This window comes from Perognathus longimembris, chromosome 20 (assembly GCF_023159225.1).
Source record: "Perognathus longimembris pacificus isolate PPM17 chromosome 20, ASM2315922v1, whole genome shotgun sequence".
NCBI classification, from domain to species: Eukaryota; Metazoa; Chordata; class Mammalia; order Rodentia; family Heteromyidae; genus Perognathus; species Perognathus longimembris.
The window spans coordinates 31,240,655-31,264,732 of record NC_063180.1 but is presented as its reverse complement, the minus strand read 5'-3'; the positions used below and the strand labels follow the sequence as shown (position 1 = coordinate 31,264,732).

Sequence of the window (24,078 nt, the reverse complement as noted above, 5' to 3'; positions counted from 1 at the left end):
GGGTCTCTAAGCATACTAGGACTTCTGGCTCACAGCGACCCCACTCTGTGGACTAGATCTCAGGAGATGAATTCCCACAGGGCATCTCCATGAGCGCTCAGCCCCCAGAGGCTAAAGTTGGGCTCCTACTATTTGGAGGTTGGGGGGGGGGGGTGTGGGGCTTGAACTCGGGGCCTGGGTGCTGTCTCTAACCACTTTTGCTCAAGGCTAGAGCTCTACCACTTTGAGCCACACTGCCACTTCTGGTTTTCTGGTGGTTCCCTGGAGATTAGGGTCTCACAGGGACTTTTCTGCCCAGGCTGGCTTTGAGCTGAATCCTCAGATCTCAGCCTCCTGAGTGGCAGTGCCTGTGCCCCGCTATTGTAGCAGGCACTTACTCTGTTCTTGCCTCCATTTTGTTTTGCTTTGTTTTGTTTGCCAGTCCTAGGGTTTGGACTCAGGGCCTGAGCACTGTCCCTGGCTTCTTTTTGCTCAAGGCTAGCACTCTACCCCTTGAGCCACAGCACCCCTTCTGGCTTTGTCTGTATATGTGGTGCTGAGGAATTGAACCCAGGGCTTCATGTATACCAGGCAAGCACTTTACCACTAGGCCATATTCCCAGCCCCTCTGCCTCCGTTTTGTGTTTCTTTGTTCTTTGTTCTAAGCCATTCCTTTCTTTTGCAATCAGCCCAGTCTTTGAGGAAAGACTGACCCATGGCATCTTTACGACAAAGGCCTAAAGACCCAGCAGAACCTTGCAGGACAGGGCACCCCCAAAAGAGGACAATCACCTCTAAGTGCCTTGGAACAAGAGAAGTCATTTCATGGGAGCCAGATGGCTCCCCTCAAGTGAAACCAGCCATACTCTCTTCCCCGGAACACCCCCCCAAACCGGAAGTGAGAGGATGACCAGCCTGGCCACACCTGTAACTATGCACACCTGTCTACCCTGCCACAAATGGACTTAAACCTGAAGCTCGTGTCTGTACCATGATCTGAAGTGCTGTCTTCCTGCGGCCTGTCTTGCTCTAACATTTCTTCCCTCACACACTTCCTGATCACTTTTACTACATTCTTCTCATCCTCAGTTTTTCTCATGTAAGATGGGGGTTGAGGAGCCATTTGGAATTTCTGCAGGCAGACAGCTCAGCTCAGGTGTAGAGGTATGGGGGTGGGACTGCAGGCTGGCACCACACCCTCCTCTCTTTGAGGTTCCAGACGCCCCCCCCCCAAGTGCATCCATACACCCCAGAGTCCATTTCCCCAACCCACTCCCGGCTGTGCTGCCTACCGGCTCCAGCTCCGAAGTGAGACTCAAAGCTCATCTAGAAATTCTTTATTTACATTTCACTTAGAAAAAAATATAGATCTGGTGTCCTATGGATTCCTTGGGTTTGGGGTCTTCATGGAGAGATGAGGGGTTCAGAGCAGCCCTCTCAAGGCCGCCCTTGTCCACCAAGAGTTTCTGTTCACCTGGCCCTGGAGCTGGGGGTCCCTGAGATCAGCCTCCAGCCCCAGGCGTGGGGCACCAAGCTGGGCCTGGGGTAGGGTGGGCATGAAGGAACAGAGACTGGGAGGGGTGGGATTGTCCGTCCATGGGGAACTCAAGGCCCTCAAGGGTTGGAGACTTGAGGGCTACCCTTGAGAGTAGGACCATGGCATCGGAGGATCTGAGGGCGGAGGGCAGGTCACAGTCACAGGTGGGCAAGCACACAGCTGGCCCATGACTTGACAGCCAGGAAACTATGGGCTGTTGTCTGTGAACCACTTGAGCACGGGTTCCTTGTTCTCCTTCACCCACTTGATGTTGGCTTTTGTCTTCTCCAGGGCCTGCTCCAGAGCCCGGGTGCCTGAGCCGAAGCCCGTGTCCATGTTGTTCATCTTGAACTTCTCCAGCTGTCAGGGAGATAAAGATGCTCAGCCCTGGGCAGGGGGAAGAGGAGGGAGGGAAGGAAGAGAGAGAAAGAGGGAGGGGGAGGGAGAAGAGGAAGGGGAAAGGAGACCGACCGGACAAGGGAAAGGGAGAAAGGGGAGGCCAGGGAGGGGGCGCTCCAGATGGAAAGCCTGGAGCTTCTAGCCAGGGCACATTGGGCCAGAAAGTAGAAGAAAAGGCACCCCAGAAGGAAGAAGTCAACCTCCCTCCATTCCCAGACAGCATGGTTTTGAATACAGAAAGTCCATCACACTAGTGATCGAGGATTCCGTTTGTTACAATAAAAGGAGGGAAAGAGGAAGGAGAGGAAGGGGAAGGGGGAGAGGGAAGGGGAGAGAGTTTCCCACATCCCAATGGCACTTGCAGGCCCCAGGGATGGGGTCACACCTCTCCCGGAGAGGACAGGAAGACAAAGTCCTCACATACCCCAGATTGCAAAACCACAGCCCTAAGCAGAATTTGGCTGGAGAAGGTACCCTGGGCCTTCGTTATGCAATTTATTATTAAGCTGACTTTGCATGTTTTGTTGAAGTCTAATCTCCATCCAACCAAGACAGACGGAGGAGCACACCCTAGACAGAGGCCACAGGGAAGCTCCTGGAAGCAGCCGCTAACTGCAGCATGGAAATGCCCACCACCCAGTGACCCAGCTGCTGCCACGGATAATCGGCTTTGTTTGTTTGTTTTGTTTTTTGCCAGTCCTGGGCCTTGAACTCAGGGCCTGAGCACTGTCCCTGGCTTTTTTTTTTTTTTTGCTCAAGGCTAGCGTTCTACCTCTTGAGCCACAGCACCACTTCTGGCCATTTTTCTATATATGTGGTGCTAGGGAATTGAACCCAGGGCTTCATGTTTGTGAGGCAAGCACTCTTGCCACTAGGCCATATTCCCAGCCCAACAGCATGGTTTTGAATACAGAAAATCCATCACACTAGTGACCGAGGATTCCGTTTGTTACAATAAAAATATTCTGGACTTAGTGGCAGTGGGTATATACACACGATGATAAATATACCAAAGCTGTTACAATTATGAGTTTCGTGAATTCTCTCAATTTTTTTTAAATAACGCAACTGGACACATAATCCAGCTACTTGGGAGACTGAGGCAGGAAGATGACGTGAGTCCAGGAACTTGGGGGGCCAGCCTAGATGACAGGCCCTGCCTCGATGGATAAGCCCCATCTCTCAACCTGGGCTCCCCGACCCTGGGTCAGCTGCGTGGCTGGGATACAGGCCGGCCCAGCCAGCTCCTTACCTGCTCAAGTTCGTACTCGGTGGAGAAGCGTCTGGTCACTGCCTGAATGAGGTTGGCGAAGGAGAAGGAGCCGCCACCATAGCTGCAGAGCGGGACGGGAGGCAGGTGAGGCCCCAGCGAAGAGACATACTCGGCCCTGCATACTCCCAGGCACACAGGGCACCAAGGCACCAACCCCAGCCCTTGGGCTCCCTCCATCTTGCCCTGGCTCCCCCTCCCTCACACCTCCTCACATCCTGCCCTCCTTCCTCCCTTGCTCCCCACTCTCTCCCACTTCCATCCTGCCCTCCCTCCGTTCCCCCTCCCATACTGTTCCCCCCCCCTCCCCCAGACTCACTCTTCATACAGCTTCTTCCAGTTGCTCTGGACAAAGTCCCAGACAAGAGTCTGCCCAACCACATTGCTGGCAATGCTGTTGATGGTGGAGGTGGCGTCCTGCTTCCGGATGTAGTCGGGGTTCAGGGTGTAGCTCAGGTACCTATGGGGGAGGCCGGCCCAGTGACCATTCAGGGCGGGGTGGGGGGGGGGAATACCTGCATCTCCACCTGCATCTCCTCATCCCCTGTGATCCTGGGGCTGCAGCCTCCCTGCCCCCCCCCATCCTCTCTGCACACCTAAGCGGGTCATCAGGTCCTGGCTACACCAAGCATATGCCTGACATGGGAAGATCTGGCAATGGGTAAGAGAAGGGGAGAGAACTAGAGTAGAGCCCAAGTCCTGGCACAAGGAGGGCGCTGTCTCCTGTGCGCTGTGACATTGAGGGGAGCCCAGCTGGTTGCCAAGCACCCAGGCCCAGCCAGGCAAAGAGGAAAAGGAGCTATGTTGGGGGGGGGGGGACACCTCCTTACCTGTTCAGGATCCACACCTGGTTGCTGCAGGCCAGGGCCGCTCGGAGTTTGTCCGCCTCGTTCACCAGGGTGGCATTCCGGAACTGCTCCCAGGCGAAGTTCCACTCCACCTCGCCACCCTGCGCGATGGCGTTGCAGTACACAGTGGACCGCAGGTTGGGGTGGATCCTGGTGTGGGTCCAGGAGTCAGGTGTGAAGCAGCAGCAGGAAGCGGGGGGGGGGGGGGCGTGCGGCTGGGGACAGGATCGGGGCAGTGCGGACTGGAGGCCAGCAGGGGAGACACTCACGGGTTATGGCTGGGGTTGTCCATCCACTGCTTGAAAAGCGAGGACACCAGATCTTTGCACTCAGAAAGCCCATTGGAGCAGGCTGTGCTGATGGCGTTAACCTCGTTGTACCTGCGGGGGGGCGGGGGCGAACAGACAAGCAGTTGGCACACACAGTTGGCATGCCCAGCCCAGACTCAGCCGAAATTTTACTCTTGACACACAGCTTCAGACCCTGGCTCTGTGTGTGGCCTGTGACCTTCTAGGTGTCTCCCTCCTTCCCTTCCCCTCTCTCTCTCTCTCTCTCTCTCTCTCTCTCTCTCTCTCTCTCTCTCTCTCTCTCGGTATAGTCCAGGAGTTTAGAGGGGCATAGATAGCCAAGCTCCAGCCCTCGGTGGAGTTGGAAGCTGTATGGCCTCCAGCTAGTAAACGCATGTAGTATAAAGAAGCCAGATAGAAGACGAGCGTGAGGATGCATGCCTGTAATCCCAGCACTTGGGAGGCTCAAGAACCTCTAGGGCTACATAGTGACAGAGGAAAACGAGAGAGGGGAGAAGGAGAAGAGGAAGGAAGAGGAGGAAGAAAAGGAAGGAGGAAGGAGAAGTGGAGATGAAGAAAAGAAAGGAAAAAACAAAAACAGACAAAAGGAACAGTGCAGGCTGGATGGCCCCTCAGGCCCTGCCTGGCCCTGGCCCCCTGCAGCCTTCAGTGTCTGCCTCCCGTGGCCTAGCTCTGAGCCACAGTGAACACTTCGGGGGGGGGGGGGTTCCCTGCCCCCACCAGAGTCAAACTCACTGCTCCATGAGGGTGGACGGGCGATGGGTCCAGTTGCTGGTGAGCTCCTTGAAGTAGTAGAAAAGCGGACTGACCTGCTTCCTCAGGTAATTCTAGGGAAAAGAACACATGGACTGCTTCAAAGACTCGTGCTAAGCTGGGCACAGTGGCTCACGCCAGTGATTCCCAACTGCTTAGGAGGTCGAGATCAGGGAGATTGAAGTTCAAGGGAATTGGTGGTACCCCAATTCCCTTTCCTAGTCTGACCCCCAGGAGCGGGCGTCACCGGTCTCATTGCATGGGGTTAAGGCCTTCTCTGGAGAAAATGCACCATCATTCATTTTTCCCTTTGGGGCTAGGATGGAGCCCAGGGTCTTTGCACATGCTAAGCACCCACTCTACCACTGACCCTTTCGTTTTTAAGGATCCCCCAACGAAGAGTTTCTTGCCTACCAGTCCACCCCACAATATGACCCCAGCAGGAGACAACCTCCTGTTCCCTCATAGTTTAGGTTTTAAAATATGAAATCTTCTGGGGCTGGGAATGTGGCTTAGCGGTAGAGTGCTCACCTAGCATGCATGAAGCCCTGGGTTGGATGCCTCAGCACGACATAAACAGAAAAGGCTGGAAGTGGCACTATGGCTCAAGAGGCAGAGTGCTAGCTGTGAGCAAAAAGAAGCCAAGGACAGTGCTCAGGCCCTGAGTCCAAGCCCCAGGTCTGGCAAAAAAAAAAAAAAAAAAAAATAGAGCTCTCCACATGTTGGTGTGCCATCTTCAAGTTCAGCTTGGCTAACCTGACTTGAACTGTTAGGTTCTAGAATATTCTAGAAGAGCTAGGAGTTTTTTTCACTTTCAAACCCCAATGACCCTGGACTTGAAGGAAGACCAAGACAAACAGAAAACTTGGAGGAAGAGAAAGCAAACCTGAGAAGGCCTGGGAGAGCAAGGAGGAGAAATTGCGCAAGAGCAGTCAGAAATTTAAAAATAGGAGAGATTAAAACATCTCTAGTCAAGAACTGTGTGCAAAACCTGGGAGACCGGCCTGGTGGGGCAGAATAAAGACATCAAGCTGGGAACTGGAGGAGACCGAGTGGCAGGACCGAGGCCAGAGACAGCTACCAGCCTTTCTAGAAAGAGACAACTGGGAAACCAAAAGGGAAGAGAGTTTAGAGAAGCTGTATATAAAAGGCACAAGAGTTTGGATTTAAAAAGAAGGGGAGAAAAGACCCAGACCAAGACCACTGAGATTTCCAGGAGAGTCCAGAAGCTTCCAGAAAGGGGGGGGGGGGCAAACTGGTCATATTCCAAGAAAAGAGAAAGGGCCTAGGCTTTCCAACAATATAAAGAGGCCTGACGTTGGCAGAGAGGAATTCTTTTTTCTTCTTAGTTTCTTTTTCTTTCTTTCTTTTCTTTTTTTTTTTTTTTTTTTTTGCCAGTCGTGGGGCTTGAACTCAGGGCCTGGGCTCTGTCCCTGCGCTTCTTTTGCTCAAGGCTAGCACTCTACCACTTGAGCCACAGTGCCACTTCTGGCTTTTTCTGTGTATGTGGTACTGAGGAATAGAACCCAGGGCTTCACACATGCTAGATAAGCACTCTATCACTAAACCACATCCCCATTCCTGGGTAGAGGAATTCTGAGGGAATATTTTCCAATCTAGAAACTTCTAGATCCAGCTTACCTCTCAGAGTAAGAGATTTTACATGTTCTAACAAGAAAACCCACTCTCACAAACCCTTCTTCAAAATTTGAAAGCTGGACATGGTGGTTCAGGCCTATAATCCTAGCTACTCAGGAGGCTGAGATCTGAGGATTGTGGTTCAAAGCCAACCCGGGCAGGAAAACCCATGAGACTCTTATTTCCAATGAGCCCCTAGAAAACGAGAAGTGGCACTGTGTGGCTCAAAGTGGTAAAGAGCTAGCTTTGAGCAAAGGAGCTCAGGGACAGTGCCCAGGCCCTGAGTTCAAGCCCCAGTAGCAACAACACACACAAAGATAAACAATAAAACAGGATCTGGGTGGTGGGGCCTGACCTCTCACAGAAGCCCCAAGGGCCACACAGCTGACAAATTGGCAGAGCTGTGTCCTAAAAATAAAAAAAATCATGCACCTTCTGCCGTCCCTCTCTCAACTGGCACTTGGTTACGAGTTTCCCCTTTGGGCCTCACTTGAGCTCCCCCTTCTTTGGTACCTGCCCCCACCTCCTTTCTCCAGCCTGGCCCGTAGCCATTCTTGGGGCCCCAGCCTCCTACCTTCATGGGGCCGTAGACCTCGGAGCGGTCAAACATGAGCTTGAAGTAGTTGAGGCTGCTCAGGGTGGCCTCCCACGGCATGTACTCTTTCTCCTGGGACAGGAAGAGGGTGTTGTCCAGCGCCAGAGTGACAGGGACCTTGTGGGCACTGGGGACACATGGAAGAGCTCAAGGAAGCACCCATACAGTCTGGGAACCCAGCAGGCCATCAAGGCCACACACCACCACCCCCATCCTGGGTCCCCTTGCCCGCTGCTTAGCTGAGACTCAGAGAGGGGCACCACAGACTGCCTAAAGGACACAGGACACAGTGCCGCAGTTCTAAAGGACAAGTCCTCGCTCCTCATTGGCCTCTTCTGGGCCTTCTCTCCCCCTCCCGATCGGGCTCGAGGGCCACACAGGGCCATGAATGTCCACGTCTGTGGGTTATGTGGCTCCCATCAAACAACTTAGCACCCTAGAGTAGGTGCTGGATCCCTTCTGTCCACAGGAGGCCCTTGGGAGATGCTAGACAGGGGGAAGCCACATGACCTTGAGCAAGCACTGTCAGGGTCATCTCCCCCCCACGCAGCCACAGTGAGGGAAGCGGCTCACTTGGCCAGATTGAAGGCATCATTGATGATCTGTGCCCGATTGATGACAGGGATGGCCTAGAAGAAGCAGAGAATGTGAGACCTTGGGGAAGGGGGGGTGGCGGCCACCCATGGCAGGCCCACCCACGGCAGGCCCACCCACCGACAGGTCAGTCTGCAGCTGATTCTGAATCTTCTTCCAGTTGTCCAGGTCGTAGTTGACTTGGTAGTAGCCGGTCACGTTCAAGTTCAGCAGGACCCACTCATCTGTAGCAGTTTTGAACTGCGGGTCCTGGGCTGTAGGGAGAGACGGGAGCTGGTGGGGGTCTACTCAGAGAGCCCCTGCAGACAGAGCCCTGCTCCAGCCCTCTTCTTCCTCTGCCAGTCAGCTTGCCTCCTCCAGGAGGCTCTGCTCACAGATGGAATCTCCCTTCTCCCCAGAAACCTGCCCTGCTGGCCTGGCCCTCCCAGGCACGAGAGGGTGGGAAGTTCCACTCCTGTCTACCTTCCCTGAATTTGGCCTTGAGTGCTCAGCAGCTGGCTGAACAGGGCCGTGCCTATGAGCTGTCGGACACAGCTTCAAGGTTATTATGCCAGTTCTCTCCTCAGTCCTCACACAACCCATCGGAGTAGATATGGCCCTTAGCTCTACCTTACAGACGAGGAAATGGGAGACCAGAGTGCGATGGGAACGTGACCAATGCTGGCAAAGCGGACATTTGTGCAATGGAACCCTTGCTACGCCCTACCAAGGCCTCTGGAACAGGGATGGAGGAGGATGGCTGAGCACCTTGACCATTGAGGCAGGCCTCCATTACCTTTTTCATCCTGCAGCCAGTAACTCTTCTGCTCTACGCCATTTCTGAGAGATGTGATGGGTACAATCCACAGGTAGCTGCCATGACAAGCGTCAGAGACCGGCGTGAAAGGTGGCAGCTGCTAGCCGCGCCTGGCCTGGGTTCCCCACTGGCTCCTGGCCCCAGAGGAAGTGACTGGTCCTCGCCAACCGCAGGGGACCAGGAGCGCCACATCAACACTCCCCCCATCCCACTCTACCCCACCCCCGCCGCCCTGGGACACAGGCCGCAGGGACCCCCATCTGCTCACTTGAAATCAGAGGGCCTGGTGACATTGGACTCTGGATCAAGGAGGAAGTGCTGCTGGGAGATGTCCCCCGTCTTCGTGTTCACAGTGATCATCGGAAAGCCCATTTGCAGGATCCAGCGATCCATGATGTTTCCCACGCTGTCCGGGAGATGGATTTCCTGCTGGTTGTTCACGGCCTGTGGGTAGAACAAGGAAGAATGGGTACTGGTGGACAGCCATCCTTCCATCCCACCTCTCAGGCAGCCCCTATCTGTGGTCCCACCATGCCACAGGCTGGGGTCAGGAATGGAGGGAGGACTCAGCTGTGAGGGCAAGTGAGGGAAAGGTACCTAGACAGACAAGGAAGGGGTGTTGCAGACCTTGTTACTGTCTTAGGGGCACGTCTTTTCCCCTCATCTTTTTCAAATGCACAGGCATTGTGTTTGCAATCACAACAAAAAGCTAAGAATCTAAAGTGCACACCCGTAGACTCAGCACTTGGGAGGCTGAGGCGGGAGGATCATGAGAGGCCTGCCACGAACTCAAACTTAAAAATGAAGAAGCCAGGGCTGGGAATGTGGCTTAACGGTAGAGTGCTTGCCTAGCATGCATGAAGCCCTGGGTTCGATTCTTCAGTACCACATAAATAGAAAAAGCTAGAAGTGGTGCTATGGCTCAAGTTGTAGAGTGCTAGCCATGAGCACAGAGAGGCTCAGGGACAGAGCCCAGGCTATGAGTTCAAGCCCCAGGGCTGACAAAATGTAATAAAATAAAATAATACAAAAGCCAGCAACACAAAGCACAAGAGAATGGGGTGTGAGAGCCCATGGTTGGGGGGAGGAGCAGGGGCTCCGGATACTAATGGGGTACCAGGAAGGCAGGTGGGAGGGGCGGGGGAGAGGAATGTGCCCCTGGCGGGGGGGGGGGGGGGTCGGGGAGGAGCTGCATGGGCAGTCAGGGAGGTGGGCTCTGCATGGGATGCCGGGGCAGGTGGGGACTTTGCCCTGGGTGGAGGAGGCTGGTGATGAGCGAAGGCTGAAAGAGGAAACCCTGCGGTGGGGGCATGGACTCCAGCCCCAGGAGGAGCAAGGTGGCATCGGACAGTGCACAGGAATGTAGGGTGGGGCAGGATGGAGGGTCAGAGTTTGTGTTCAGGGTACTGCTGTGTTCCAAGATGCTCCGGGAGGGGCTGTGGGGCACAGGGCGCCCTAAGTGCTGACATAGCCCAATAACTGGCCCCCAAGTTCTGTGCAGGGGAGGGGTCGGCCCTGTCTGCCCACTGGGGTGAGGGACGGGCACAGGACCCAGGGTGGACTGTAGGGGAGGGATCCTGTCTCAAATAGGCATCAGTGGTCATATCCATAATCCTAGCTACCCAGGAGGCTGAGGGTCAAAAGCCAGCGCCAGCAGACAAATCCCAGCCTCTTCTATCTCCAAGGACCCAGCAAAAAAGCCACAAGGGGAGCTGTGGCTCAGGTTGTAGAGCACTAGCCTTGAGCAAAAAGGCTGACGGAGGGCGCAAGACCCTGAGGTCAAGTCACACACACACACACACACACACACACACACACGGAGAAATCAATGTACTCATTTTACAGATGGCCCTGGGTGAGTTAGCAGCGAATCTGGGTACATCCTGTCCCTCGTGCACGGTCCCCAGAGACCTGGGGTCACGGCTGGCCTCACTCACCTGCTGCAGGTGCTCCCACAGGTCACCGTAGCCAGTGTTGTTGTACTTAAAGGTTTGGAGGTAGGACTGTGGAGAGAGGGTGGGGAGTGAGGGCCCAGCCGGGGTCCCCCCCAGGCTCCAGGGCTGGGCAGGGCCAGCTAGGGGAGGGTGCAGTACTCACCGCCAGGCCCTTTTTGAAGAGGTTTTCAGTGAGGAAGCTGGACAGCATCCTGAGGACCGAGGCGCCCTGTGGACAGGGGTGAGAGGGCTCAGAAGGCTGAATTGGCAAGAGGGGACCCCAGGTCCCCAAGGCCCCCATCTCCTTCCTCTTTGGGGGGAGGGAGGCAGCACCTTGCTGTAGGTGATGGAGTCGAACAGCTCGCTGATCTGGGATGGCGTGTTGATCTCGTCATCGGGGGTGGACAGCGGGTGAGAGGAGGCCAGCGCGTCCACAGCCATCACGCGGTACACATCGTTCAGCACGATGAGGTCTTTCTGTGGATGCCCACTGCCATCACAGCACTGGCCCGGGCATGGGGGTGGCTGACCCGAGTTCCCCCACCTCCGCTGCACCCCCCGGGGCCACGTCTCACCAGGTTCCAGCTGGGCTCCGCGTAGTCGGCACCCAGGTACTCCACATAAGAGGCGAAGCCCTCATTGAGCCACAGGTCGTTCCACCACCCCACCGTGACCAGGTTGCCGAACCACTGCAGGGGGGCACAGACAGGAGAGAGCCTTGCCACACCTGCTGCCCCACCTACCCACCTCTGAACACCCCCCTCATGCTCCCCAGGATGTGGGGGGACCCACCTGGTGGGCCAGCTCATGGGCGATGACTGTGACCACACGCTCCTTGTTGCCAATGGATGAGGACTGCGGGTCAAAGAGCAGCGAGCTCTCGCGGTACGTCACCAGCCCCCAGTTCTCCATGGCGCCCGCGTTGAAGTCAGGCAAGCCGATCTGGTCTGCAGGGTGTCCGGGCATTGGTGGGAGCCGGCTCAGCTCCCCAATGAGGAGGCCACCCCGGCAGAGCCTCCACCCCCACCCCACCCCCAGCCTCTGGCCTTTGACTCACCGGACTTTTCCAGGGGGTAGGGCGTGTCGTAGTGGTTGGCAAAGAAGTTTAGGATGGGGCCTGTCACTTGTAGAGCGTAATCACCGTGGCCCTGGGCAATGGCACTGGGCCGAGCCCAGATCCGGATCTACAGGGTGGGTGGAGGCAGTCAGGGAGGAGGAGGACCCAGACCTGAAGGCCAGAGGCCCTCTGGGAGCCCTTAGGTAGGCCAAAGGCCCAGGGCCCTGACAGAGGTCCTCAAGGCCAGGCCTGGCTGCCATCTTCGTGACATCGGTTCTCAAAGGTAAAGGCAGAGCTCTGGGGAACTTATTCAAGCCACTTGCTGGGGCCACAGAGCAGGAAGCCACACACCTCCCTAGTGGTTTGGAAGCTGGTACTGGGAAGGGACCCAGGGGGCCCAGCATCCTACCAGGACATTATTGGGGGAGATCTCCTGAATGCTCTGGAACTCGCTGACGATGTAGGCCAGCAGGTATGTGGACATCCTCGGGGTGGTGTTGAACTCAGTGACGTTCCAGTCAGGGTCTTCCTTGAATGAGTAGCTGGGCACTGGACATGTGACAGACAAGTGAGTGAACTTCCGGGTTCTCCAGCCCCCAAGCAACTCCCACCTCCGGGCAGCGTGGCCCCTGGGCAGAGCCACTCACCTCTGGGGAGCATGTTAGACAGTGCCACGTAGTCCTTGGGGTGGATGAGGGTGATGTTGAACGTGGCCTTCATGGCCGGCTCGTCGAAGCAGGGGAAGGACTTCCGGGCATCTGCAGCCTGCATCTGTGTTGTGGCCACCACTCTGCAGGGACCAGAATGTTAGAGGATGTGCTGGGAGGCAGCCCCCATGGAGAGCTGACCCTCAGATACATACTCTGGCCCCTGCCTGTGGCCTCCCCACCCCTGTGCAGGCTGAGACTTGGGCCCAACTCCCCTCTGAGCCTCCCCTGTCTTTCTAGAACCCCTCTGCCCTTCTTCCCTACCCACCAGCCAAGCCTCCCAGCCTCTCATACTGAGGGCTGGTCACAGCAGGTGCAGAGGAAGGAGGTACCAGGCAATGGCTTCAGAGGGTTCAAAGCCCCTCTCCCCAGGCTGCAGCTCAGCCTTCACTCCCCAAGCACCCCCACCCATCCCCCATCCACTCACTTCTTGACGTTCCCTTCCATGTACTCGCTGCGGTAGAAGCCTGCCAGGTCATCTGCCAGCTCCCCGTGGAACATGCTGTCCATCTCGTACTGCCTGCCTGCCTGCAGCTTGTCCTTCAGGTGCACAACCAGGTATTCCGTGTGCTCCACCAGCTCGGTGCGGTCGATGGCGGGGCTCTGGGAGCCATCCACAGTCCGCAGAAGCACCCTGTGGCCCTGCTGCATGGTGTAGTTGAGCTTCTTGCTGTGGATCAGGATGAGGTTGGTGGCTTGCACACAGGTGAAGCGAACAGTGCTTGAGCCGACGAAGACATACAGGCCCTGGCTGTTGGGGGTGAGGTAGGGCCTCAGAGTCACCTCATAGGAGTCAGGTCTCAGGTCCTTGGGCAGGCGGTACCGGTTCCAGGGTTTGCTTTGGTCAGGGGTGGTGGCCTCGGCCTCGGTGCTGGCCGGAGGCACAGGGGCCACTGTGGCGCTCTCTGCGTTCTTGTTCTTCTCCTGCGCATATACCACGGACAGCGCCACGATAGTGCCCAGGGCGGCCACGCCCAGCAGCAGGCCCAGGATGCCCAGGGACTTGGAAATGTAGAAGCCCTTGGCCATGGTGGGGCTGGGCTGGGAGCTCAGCGGCTCGGGCTGTGTGGAGAACCAGGCAGCCTCAGACCTGGCTTATATGCTGCAGGAGGAGGGGCGCCACCACCATTACACTGGGCAAAAATTAACCAGGATTGGCACAGGCGAAGGTCGCAGGTCACGGGCCCCAGGCAGGGGAGCACGCTGCCGGACTCTGGCTCCAGAGAGGAGATGAGGAATGGAGTAGTAAGCGAAGCTGGCTCAGGGGTGCCTGGTGGGAGCAAATAGCATCTCGTTACAGGCTGTAGGATGCCTGGGGGCCAGACCCCAAGAAGGAATGGGGAGGAGGGGAAAGCTATAGGCTGGAGGCTCAGAGGACAGAGGGAGCAGCCAGCCAGCATGGATCCATCTACCTGTGAATGGAGATGGTGCCAGCAGGAGCAGCAGAATTGAGGTTAGACTCGGGGGAAGGACTTCCCAGGAGTGAAAGGTGGAACACGTACAGAGCAGTGTGAAGGCCAGGTCCAGCACGGGGTCAGGACTGTGCTCAATTGCTTGTTCTCATGGGACTCCTGGAAGGGGACCAAGGGCTCCTCAGGAACAAGGCCCCCTGGCTCCTTCACAGTCTTCTGGAGAGACCGTTCCTCCATTCCCCTCTGGCCAAATGCTGTGCCCTCCCTCAGCTGGCAACTTGAGTCACCAGAGTTTGAACTGGGGGCCTTGCACGCTATACCATTTGAGCCAAGCCCCAGGCCCCACTCTTCTTGCTTTAATTAGAGTTTTGTTTTGCTAAAACCATTGCCCATATGACAGGATTGGGGGAAGAGGACAGAGCATGCCTATGGGGGCTGAGCACAGGCCTATTGGGGAGCCCTGAGTGCCCCCCTTCGAGAAGTGAGCTGAGCCCCTGGCCCAACCCTGCCCCTGGTGGCTCCCACTGGCCAAAGCCAGGGAAAGCCAGGGATCCAGAGCCCTGGTCTGCACAGCAACAAAGACAGAGGAATAGCGGCCCTCGGGGCCAGGAGCCCAAGCTCCAGTCTCCTCTACAGTTTGCCAAGGGGCCATCAGGGCAGTGGCCTGCGGGCTGAGACAGAAGACCCCACAGCCCCTGCCTCTCGTGTCCCTGCGGCCCTGCCCGGGACCCTGGCCCCTTCTCATCCCTGCAGCACAAGGACCCACAAGTCTGTGTGGCCTAAACTGTCTCCAAACAAAGAGTGAGGCCCTGCCCGGCTCGCTGTGGTGTCTTCCTGTTTGCTTTGGACGCGGACCACGGCCCAGCCGGCTGGACTCTGGGAAGGGCGCTGGGCTTCACGGGGGCCCCGCGCTACCTCTGGGGACACAAAGCAGGACTGCTTTGGTCTTCACCCCCATCAGGTGCTGGCTGCCTCATCTGCCAGGGAGGGGATGAGACTGCCCCCCGCTCCCCAAAAAAAAAACCAGGTCCCAGAACCCCCATTGCTCCAGAATACATCTCAACTCTGGCTGGAGCCTCAAGGCCATCTGTGAACTTGACCCTTTGGCCTTTCCTCTTCCCACATTCTGCTGTGGTTCTAGCTGCCAGCATTTCCCCAAATCCTCCTGTTTCCTTTGTCTGGAATGCCTTTCCTTCCCCTCCTTCCAAACTCCTACTCATGCTTCAAAACCCAGCCCACATGTCGTTGCCTTGTACATGGCAGCCTCTCTCCGCTCTGCGTCTCAGATCTCCAGTTCACAGCTTTATCACACACAGCCTTTCCTCAAAGGCCATGTTTGTGTTGACCTCACTTGATACCAGATCAGTACCTAGCACATGGCGCCTACCATCTAGCACCTATCACAGAGTTCCTAGGATAAGTACCTAACACACAGTACCCCAGAACAAGCACCTAACACCTAGCACACAGCAGTGGCAACCTATATTCATGGAACAACAGCAGGGGCAGAGGTTCACCTGGGAGCCCAGAATCCAACCCACACAGCCTGGGGCAGGGGAGCCCGCTGCTGGCTCTCCCCTCTGCTTCCTGGGGTAGGAGTGGAGACTGCCCCCCCACCCCATGCACCTCAGCTTAAGGTGTCAGTGTTCCCGTTCAGAAAACAAGTTAATCTAAACTGAGAAATACAAAACAACAGCAGCTGGGTTGGGGATATGGCCTAGTGGCAAGAGCGCTTGCCTCGTATACTTGAAGCCCTGGGTTCGATTCCCCAGCACCACATATACAGAAAATGGCCAGAAGTGGCGCTGTGGCTCAAGTGGCAGAGTGCTAGCCTTGAGCAAAAAGAAGCCAGGGACAGTGCTCAGGCCCTGAGTCCAAGGACCAGGACTGGCAAAAAAAACAAAACAAAATAACAGCAGCAAGAAGCTGGTAAGGAGTCAAGTGCCAGTGGCTTTTGCATCATCCTAGCTACCCAGGAGGCTGAGATCTGAAAACCAGGGTTCAAAGCCAGCCCAGGCAGAACAGTCCCCATGAGACTCTAATCTCCAATGAACCACTCAAAAACTGGAAGTGAGGCTATGGCTCAAAGTGGTAGAGCAATGGCCTTGGAAGAGCTCAGAGACAGCGCCCAGGCCCTGAGTTCAAGCCCCACGACCGAAAGGGAGAAAAAAAGAAGCTGAGAGGGGGGGCCACAGGAGCAGGACTGGCCTCCACATCGTGCGCTGGGCAGCCCAGGGCCCTGGGCAGTGTGGTGGGCAGGCGGGCACTAGGGGACAAGCGTGGCACAGTCAGTGAGGGTCCTGAGTCCTCAGACACAGCTGCATCAGCCTGGTCCAGCCCAGACCCCAGGGCGCTTCCTCTGCGAGTCCCGGGAGAGCCACACAGGCCCATGGGAAGCTGGCCTTGGAGCCCCATGTAGGAGGCTTAGGAGGGGGGACGTTGGGTCCCCTGGGGGTCGGGGGAAGGACTATAAACAATCCTGGCTCCCAAAGCCCCTCTGCGTCAGGAACAGCCTCCCCGGCCTGGAACAGAGGCTGAGTGGCTAGCCGAGGTCATAGGGGTCGGTCTAGTTCTGTGATGCCGCCCAGGGGCCTGGCCACGTCCATAGGGACAGGGGGCAGGGAGGGGGGAGGGAGGATCCCACTCTCTGGCCATACCATGGCCAGGAGCTGGGGCTGTTTGGGGAAGTGGCACAGGGAAGGGGCACCAGGCACTGCCACAGCCTCTGGGGCCTCCGGGGCCTCTGGGGACAGACAGCTCTGTGTGGATGAAGGTGCCGCGGGGCGCACAGCGCCCCTGCCACCCTCCAGCTCCCTCAAATCACAATCACAAGGGAGACTGAGATTTCCCACCATGACCATGGGGCCCCCAGCACAGGAGCCCCTCCTGCTGGGGGATCCATTAGCTCCACCCCACCTGGCAATAACAGTTGGGAAGAAATGGGGAGACCTGGCTTCTAGCCTGCAAGGATGGAGCCTGCACCCCCAGACAGCTCCAGGCAAGGCCCCTCCTGCTGTGGTCAGGGTCCCGGGGAGGTGGGTGAGGGGAGCCGCTCAGTGGCAGAGGAACCCCTCATTGTGCCCCCCAGATACCCACAGCCAGGTCTCCCATACCCTGCACACCCGGCCCGCCCACCTAGCCCAACACCCGACATCAGCTAACCAGGGGCACAGCAGCTGGACTGTCACCCACAGAGGACAACCAGGACCACCCAGCCGCTGGCCCCAAACCAACCCCAGGATGACGCCCACCCGGCATTCCCTGCTGGCTGGACAGCTGGGGAACGAGAGTAGGGGGCCTTAGGTGGGGTGCTGTGGAAACCCGGGCTGTGTGGGATCAGGACTGTGGGGACCTGGGACCCAGGACTGTGGGGGACTCAGGCTGTGGGGGACCCGGGCTGTGGGAACCCCGGGCTGTGGGGACTCGGGCTGTGGGGGACCCAGGCTGTGGGGACCCCGGGCTGTGGGGGACCCCGGCTGTGGGGACCCGGGCTGTGGGAACCCCGGGCTGTGGGGACTCGGGATGTGGGGGACTCGGGCTGTGGGGACCCCGGACTATGGGGGATCAGAACTGTGAGGACCCGGGACCCCGGGCTGTGGGGGATCCAGGCTGTGGGGAACTCGGGATCCCGGCCTGTGGGGGATCAGGACTATGGGGACCCGGGCTGTGGGGACCAGGGCTGTGGGGGATCAAAGCTGTGGGGACCCGGGACCCCTGGCTGTGGGGATCCGGGCTGTGGGGGACACAGGCTGTGGGGATCCGGGCTGTGGGTGACTCGGGCTGTGGGAACCCCGGGCTGTGGGGACTCGGGCTGTGGGAACCCCGGGCTGTGGGGATCCGGGCTGTGAGGACCCGGGCTGTAGGGACCCGGGCTGTGGGGACCCGGGCTGTGGGGGACTTAGGCTGTGAGGACCCCGGCCTGTGGGGGATCAGAACTGTGGGGACCCGGGACCCCGGGCTGTGGGGAACTCGGGATCCCGGCCTGTGGGGGATCACGACTATGGGGACCCGGGCTGTGGGGACCAGGGCTGTGGGGGATCAAAGCTGTGGGGACCCGGGACCCCTGACTGTGGGGACCCGGGCTGTGGGGGACCCGGGCTGTGGGTGACTCGAGATCCCAGGCTGTGGGGACCCGGGCTATGGAGGACCCGGGCTATGGAGGACCCGGGCTGTGGGGGACCCCGGCTGTGGGGATCCGGGCTGTGGGGGACCCTGGCGGGTTGTGGGGCCCCGGCTCCGTTGGGCCCAGGGCCGGTCCTCCCCGCCCCGCCCACCCCACCCCTTTCCTTCCTGGCCCCGCCTCGCCCCACCTCTCGGAGACCCCCCCCCCCCACAACAGCTGAGCCAGGAGCCCGGCCCCAGGACCCCGCGCCCGTCCCCAGCCTCAGTTTACCCATGCGGGAAGGGGGCGTCGGCAGCAGATGGTGGCTTCCGCACGCGCTGCGGGCTAGGACCCCCGCTCCCCGCTCCCCCCAACGGCCCCCGGCCTCGACCACCCGCCCGCACTTGCCTGGGTGGCCGCGCGCCTCGCCAGTCCCCCCCCGCCGCCGTCCCCGCCACCGTCTGTCCGTCCGCCAGTCGGGTCCCGGGCAGCCAGCCACTCCCGCCGCCGCCTTCGGGGAGAAGCCGGATCCCGGCCCCGCCCCGCCCCTGCCCGCCCCTCCCCCGCCCCGCACATCTGGGCGGCATCTGCGGGGCTCGCCAGGTCCTCCAGCCCAAGACCAGGGGACCAGCTCGGCCTCGACAGGAACTAACTTCGTTTCGCTTTTCTTTGTTGGGATTTTTTTCTCCCTTAGTTATTTTGGTCGTACTGAGGTTTGAACTCAGCGCCGGGCCCTGAGCTGGGGCTGCCACCGCGCTTGAAGCTTTTGTTTTTACCACCTTCACCCAGGTTGTCCCTTGAACTCAAGGACTCCTGCCTGAGCTTACCCGTCCTGGGATCACAGGCATGCCCCACCATGCCCATCCAATCTAACGTTGGACAACTAGCCCATCTTTAGAGGTGACTGTGAGACTCTTATTGCCATTTAACCAGCAAAAAGCCAGAAATGGAACTGTGGCTCAAGTGGTAAAGGGATAACCTTGAGGTGGAAAAAAAAAGAGAACATGAGGCCCTGAGTTCAAGTCCTAGTATCAGCAAACACACACACACACACACACACACACACACACACACACACACACACACCCCAAAGGTGAGAAGAATAGCAAACGCTGTGAAGATTCAGTCAAATGGAAAAAGAATTCAAAGGGCTGGCCCGCACTGGTGGCTCACACATATAATCCTAGCGACTCAGAAGGCTGAAATCTGAGAATGGTGGTTCAAACCCAGCCTGAACAGCAAAGTCTGTGAGACTCTTATTTTCAGTTAAATCACAGAAAAGGCTGAAAGTGGTATTGTGGCTCAAGTGGTAGAATGCTAGCCTTGAGCCAAAGGAGCTCAGGAACAGAGCCCAGGCAGAGTTCAAGCCCCAGGACTGGCCAAAAAAAAAACCCAAAAGGCTCACCTAGTAAGTATGGGGCTCTGAGTGCTCAACCCAGAAATGAAGGATTGATTCCTGCCTTACTCCCCAAGATCAAGCAAGATAACGAGCTTAATCACATACCTGTTGGCAGGCAGGTTATTCCAATCCGGGCCGGGCCAAGGACACCCGTGGTGGTGTTCCCACACACACACTAGTGTCAGCCAATGATGAACACAAAGTCTGTCTGCGCCTTCCTTCCACCATTCTGCACCTTCTGACTCTGGGGGTTGGTTCTCACCTTTTCTAGAACTGTAGTCCTACACCAGCAGTAGTAGCACAAGCAAAGGCCCAGGGGCCATTAGTAATGGGAGATGAGGCTGTGGCCATCTCCAGCTGGATGTTGGTGCCTTGAAGGCTGGGATTGGAGATTTTGGCTCTGTGTCTAGGGGTGCTGAGCCCCTGTGATTTTTTTTTTTTTTTTTTTTTTTGCCAGTCCTGGGCCTTGGACTCAGGGCCTGAGCACTGTCCCTGGCTTCCCCCCCCCCCCCAAGGCTAGCACTCTGCCACCTGAGCCACAGCGTCCCTTCTGGCCGTTTTCATATATGTGGTGCTGGGGAATCGAACCGAGAGCTTCATGTGTAGGAGGCAAGCACTCTTGCCACTAGGCCATATTCCCAGCCCCCCTGTGAATTTTGAGATGAGAACTCTGATGGATCAGATTTGCTTCTAGAAGAGCGCTTGGGACAGCCAGGGCAGGACCTCTGTGTTATACACCGGATGCCCAGGTGGGACTTGAACCAATGACAATAGTCACCAGCACTCAGTCAATTGGCTAGGAGTCTTTAACTGTGCACAGAGTCCCATAGCCACCACTGGGATGGTGACAAACAGCGGCAGGCCACTGTGGGTTTGGGTTTCTAAAGGCAAAAATCACATGTACCACACACAGGTAGTCTGACAAGATAGGCAAAGTGAGCAAGCCGACAAATAGAAGCAGAATTGTTAGTGATTACAATTCCAGTTAACTCCAGTAAACAAAGCAATCAAAGCAATACAATTCTTGGTTCTGGGTGTGACTTGTGTTTACCTATTTAACTTAACCTTAGATCTTTCTCTTACTGGAACTTCCCCTAAACTAAAACTTGCAAACTGGTCTTTCCCATTCCTGTTGCAAAGGTCAAGCAGTTCTAGGTCAAGCCGCTTTGGGGCTGTTATTCCGCTTAGGTTTGCCCTCCCCTAAGCCCACTACCTTGTCTAAGCCTGCTTTCTAGGGACTCAAAATAGGGGGTTCCTTACACCTTTCACTTGGTTTCCACATTCAGCAGGCAGGCAGTGACAGAATGGCAGTAGGAGGTCTGGGGTACTTAGTGGACAGTTTCAAGAGGCTTAGGAGGGGGACAGAGGGGGCATGGGACACTGGGGAGCTGGAAGGGTGGGGTGGAGTCAGCACTTCGGAGCTGTGGTTTTTCTGTGTTTTGGGTGTTTTGGGTTTTTTTTGCAAAAATAATTTCCCATTGCTATAGCTTTCAAGAATTCAGTTTGGATTGTATTATAAAATTGATTAAAAACACATTTTTGGAGGGGAAAAAAGGAGGGGTGAGAAGCACAACAATGAGCAACTTTTACAGAAATCTTTCTTGGAGGCAGGAAGTGGGAAAGGGCCTGATGCAGTCCGGGACTGTGTGAGAGACAGTGCAGGCCCAGACCCCAAGGCCAGCGGGATGGGCAGAGCCGGGGCAGGCCACCCAGCCCTCCCTAGGTTCCCTGGGCACCCCATCCCCAAGGCTCACAGCTGTGGTCACCTCCAAGGTCTGACACAGTGGCCTGGCCCTGGTGACACGGACCGAGCCCCCGGAGCTGTTTTGAGAGTTCAGTGAGGAAACTGACACAGTGCTCAGCCACAGAGCCCACAGAAAATAGCGTTTCCACTTTTTTTTTTTTTTTTTTGCCAGTCCTGGGGCTGGAACTCAAGGCCTGAGCGCTGTCCCTGGCTTTTTTTTTTTTTTTTTTTTCTCAAGGCTAGCACTCTACCACTTGAGCCACAGCACCACTTCTGGCTTTTTCTATATATGTGGTACTGAGGAATTGAACCCAGGGCTTCATGTATATGAGGCAAGCACTCTACCACTAGGCCATATTCCCAGCCCATGTTTCCACATTTCAGTCTCTATAGGCCAGGTGTGGCTCAGGCCTAAGGTGTCCATCCCCTTGTGGGAGGATGCTGGGCAGGTCCGTGGGGTCCCTGGAGGATCACGGTTTGAAAAGGACTCCCAGATGGATAGGGAGTGGCAACTGTGGGGAAGAGTTTGTGCTGCCACAAGATCCCCAGGGGCTGCAGGGATCCGCAAAGCACAGCAGATGTCAGGTGACCCTGACCATTGAAGTCCCAGGGCATGGCACTCCCGACCACAGCACCACACCTAGGTCTTCCAAGGCCGCAGGCCTGATCTGCTGAGATCGCTGGGATGATCTCAGCCCCTCCAGGCTGCACTGGGGAGGGAGGGGACAATGACGACGATGACGAGGACAGTAGAGGGACTCCAGCCCTGACCCACTACGTCACCCACTTTCCCTGTGTGGTTGCCAACTTGGAAGTAGCGTGTCATCTTTGAACCCAGAGCCTCCGGTTTTCATTCTGTACTGTGAAATTGTCCTGTAAGTTCCTGCTGGTCCAGAGATCCAGGCTTGTTTGCCCAGGGTGTTAAAGAGCAGAAAAGAGCGCATCCCTCACAAGAAAGGCATGCCAGGCTGGCTGGCTCCAGGGGTCACTGGGGAAGGCTGGGGGAGTCAGGAGGCTGTTGGGGCAGAGACTTCATAGCTCTAAGGTAAAGGAGTTAGATTGGGGTTCCACGGTCCTCCTGCTTCTCAGGTAAGAAAATGGCTCTCAAGCCACCCAGGCCTCTGGGGACACTAAGATGGCTGAGACACACCCCACCCAGGACACTAAGTGCCCATGTTCTCGTGGAAGGGCTGGGTTGATCTTGGTGACCTTTCAGACATCCCACTCCAGGGGTCCACACCTGGCTCCTCTCAGAACCTAGGCACCCCATCTTTCCTGAAACCACCTGAGAGGCCTGCCCTTGTCACTTTCAGGTCACTTGTCACTTTCAGGTCGTGTGGCACCAGAGCAAAATGACCCTGGGGAGGAAGTGTTGATGTTGGCTTAGGCTTTCCGGGGGTTTCAGTTCACAGCAGAGCTGCTGAGCTGGGGAGCAGAGCCCGGCCTCACCTGTGCCTGAGCAGCAGCTTTCTTCCTCTTTCAGCTCTCCCATTTTATTTCCATGGGATGGTGTCCTCCCCTCCCCCATATGCAGGGAGGGGCACACATCCCCACCTCCAACCCCTACATCATCGGCACACCTAGAGGTGGGAATCACGCCATGCCTAGGCTTCTCAGTCCAATCCAGTTGCCAGTAAAGATTATCTGCCTGGCCCATACCTGTCATTGCAGCTACTCTGGATGCTGAGATTCAGTCACTATCTGAAGCCAGTCAGGGAAAGAAAGTCCTCAACACTCCATGTACTAAATAACCAGCAGAGGGGACAGGACCCGCTGGGCAGGCCGCGGGAGCTGAGGGGACAGGGCCGAGCCCTGTTTTGGTAATAGACTCAGGAACTTGCTTCTTTATCCTTTGACTTGGAATCTGTGGCTGCCACCGCCAGACATGGAATGCAACAGGGGGGCAGGGGACAGGCCACAGCTTTTAGTTGAGGTCTTTAGTTTTCTTACAGTTAGAACTAACAGAATGTTTCCTTTTTGAGATGAAAAAGGGAAACAGGAAGAGACTAGTCATTTGCAGGGTGGGTTCCTCACCATCTCTGTGGGCAGCTGTACAGTTCTCCAGGGCTCTGGAGAGGGTGAGGCTGAACCCTGAGCGGGCAGTCTACCAGCCACGGGCGCAGTGGAGGGGCACAGCTCTCAGCCTACGGCAGACCACAGCCCCCTCAATAAAGCAGGCTGGCTTTGGTGCAGCTTGCGGTATAATATGGAGATCTGACCAGCGCCATCACTGACTGTTGAGGAGTGTCAGACTGACTCCATCTCAGATTAGTTAAACAGAGCAGAAGCTGACTCATCTTCACTAAGATCTCCCCCGCCCTATCCAGGGAAGTTCCTGGATAAGGCAGTTCCCCTTCACTGTGATAAGATTGTGTAAACTGCTTGACTACCAGAGTAGTGGAACATTCAAGGTTAAACCTGTGCCCTCCCATGAGTAGGCTAATCCGCCTGCATCATGGGAGCCCCACCAAATCCGTGCACCAGTTCTAACTAGAATGATAGGTTGGTTCAAACAGTTACTATGAGGCAGACTGTAACTCCATTGGCCAACTGTGTGTGACCAGGCATGCTCTGTAAGTGTTGTAACCTCATTGGCCACCTGCGTGTGGCAAGCTTGACCATGTGATATTCGCCTTTATAACTCCACCCTGAGCGTGGCCGGGGCGCAAGGTCCCAGCTCCCAGCTGCGACCCTGGCCGGTCAGTATACTTTTTTTTTTTTTCTTATTTATTGTCAAAGTGATGTACAGAGAGGTTACAGTTTCATACGTTAGGCTTTGGATACATTTCTTGTACTGTTTGTTACCTCCTCCCTCATTCCCCCCCTCCCCCTTTCCCTCCCTTCAGTTGGTTTACACCAAATGGTTTTGCAAGTATTGCTTTTGGAGTCGTTTGTCTTTGTATCCTTTATCTATCGATTTTGATATTCCCTTTCATTCCCTTAGTTCTAATACCAGTATATACAGTATACTTTTTACTTCCCCAATAAATCTTTTTATCATCTTTT

The 24,078-nt window shown here is 56.5% G+C and overlaps 1 protein-coding gene across 1 annotated transcript; it reads right to left on the bottom strand.

Annotated features, from left to right (window-relative positions):
- Nucleotides 1-1,301: 1,301 nt before the first annotated feature.
- LOC125368452 (alanyl aminopeptidase, membrane) lies at nucleotides 1,302-13,662 on the bottom strand. The gene is made up of 20 exons (XM_048369415.1): nucleotides 12,843-13,662; nucleotides 12,356-12,498; nucleotides 12,118-12,257; nucleotides 11,709-11,835; nucleotides 11,444-11,598; nucleotides 11,227-11,340; nucleotides 10,985-11,128; nucleotides 10,815-10,880; nucleotides 10,655-10,720; nucleotides 8,986-9,161; nucleotides 8,697-8,773; nucleotides 8,042-8,175; nucleotides 7,901-7,956; nucleotides 7,307-7,454; nucleotides 5,077-5,168; nucleotides 4,303-4,413; nucleotides 4,016-4,183; nucleotides 3,505-3,645; nucleotides 3,168-3,249; nucleotides 1,302-1,876 (listed from the first exon to the last, which is right to left on the bottom strand). Exons 1-20 carry the CDS (start codon nucleotides 13,442-13,444, stop codon nucleotides 1,724-1,726), a joined length of 2,895 nt encoding a protein of 964 aa, XP_048225372.1. The 5' UTR covers nucleotides 13,445-13,662; the 3' UTR covers nucleotides 1,302-1,723.
- Nucleotides 13,663-24,078: the final 10,416 nt, after the last annotated feature.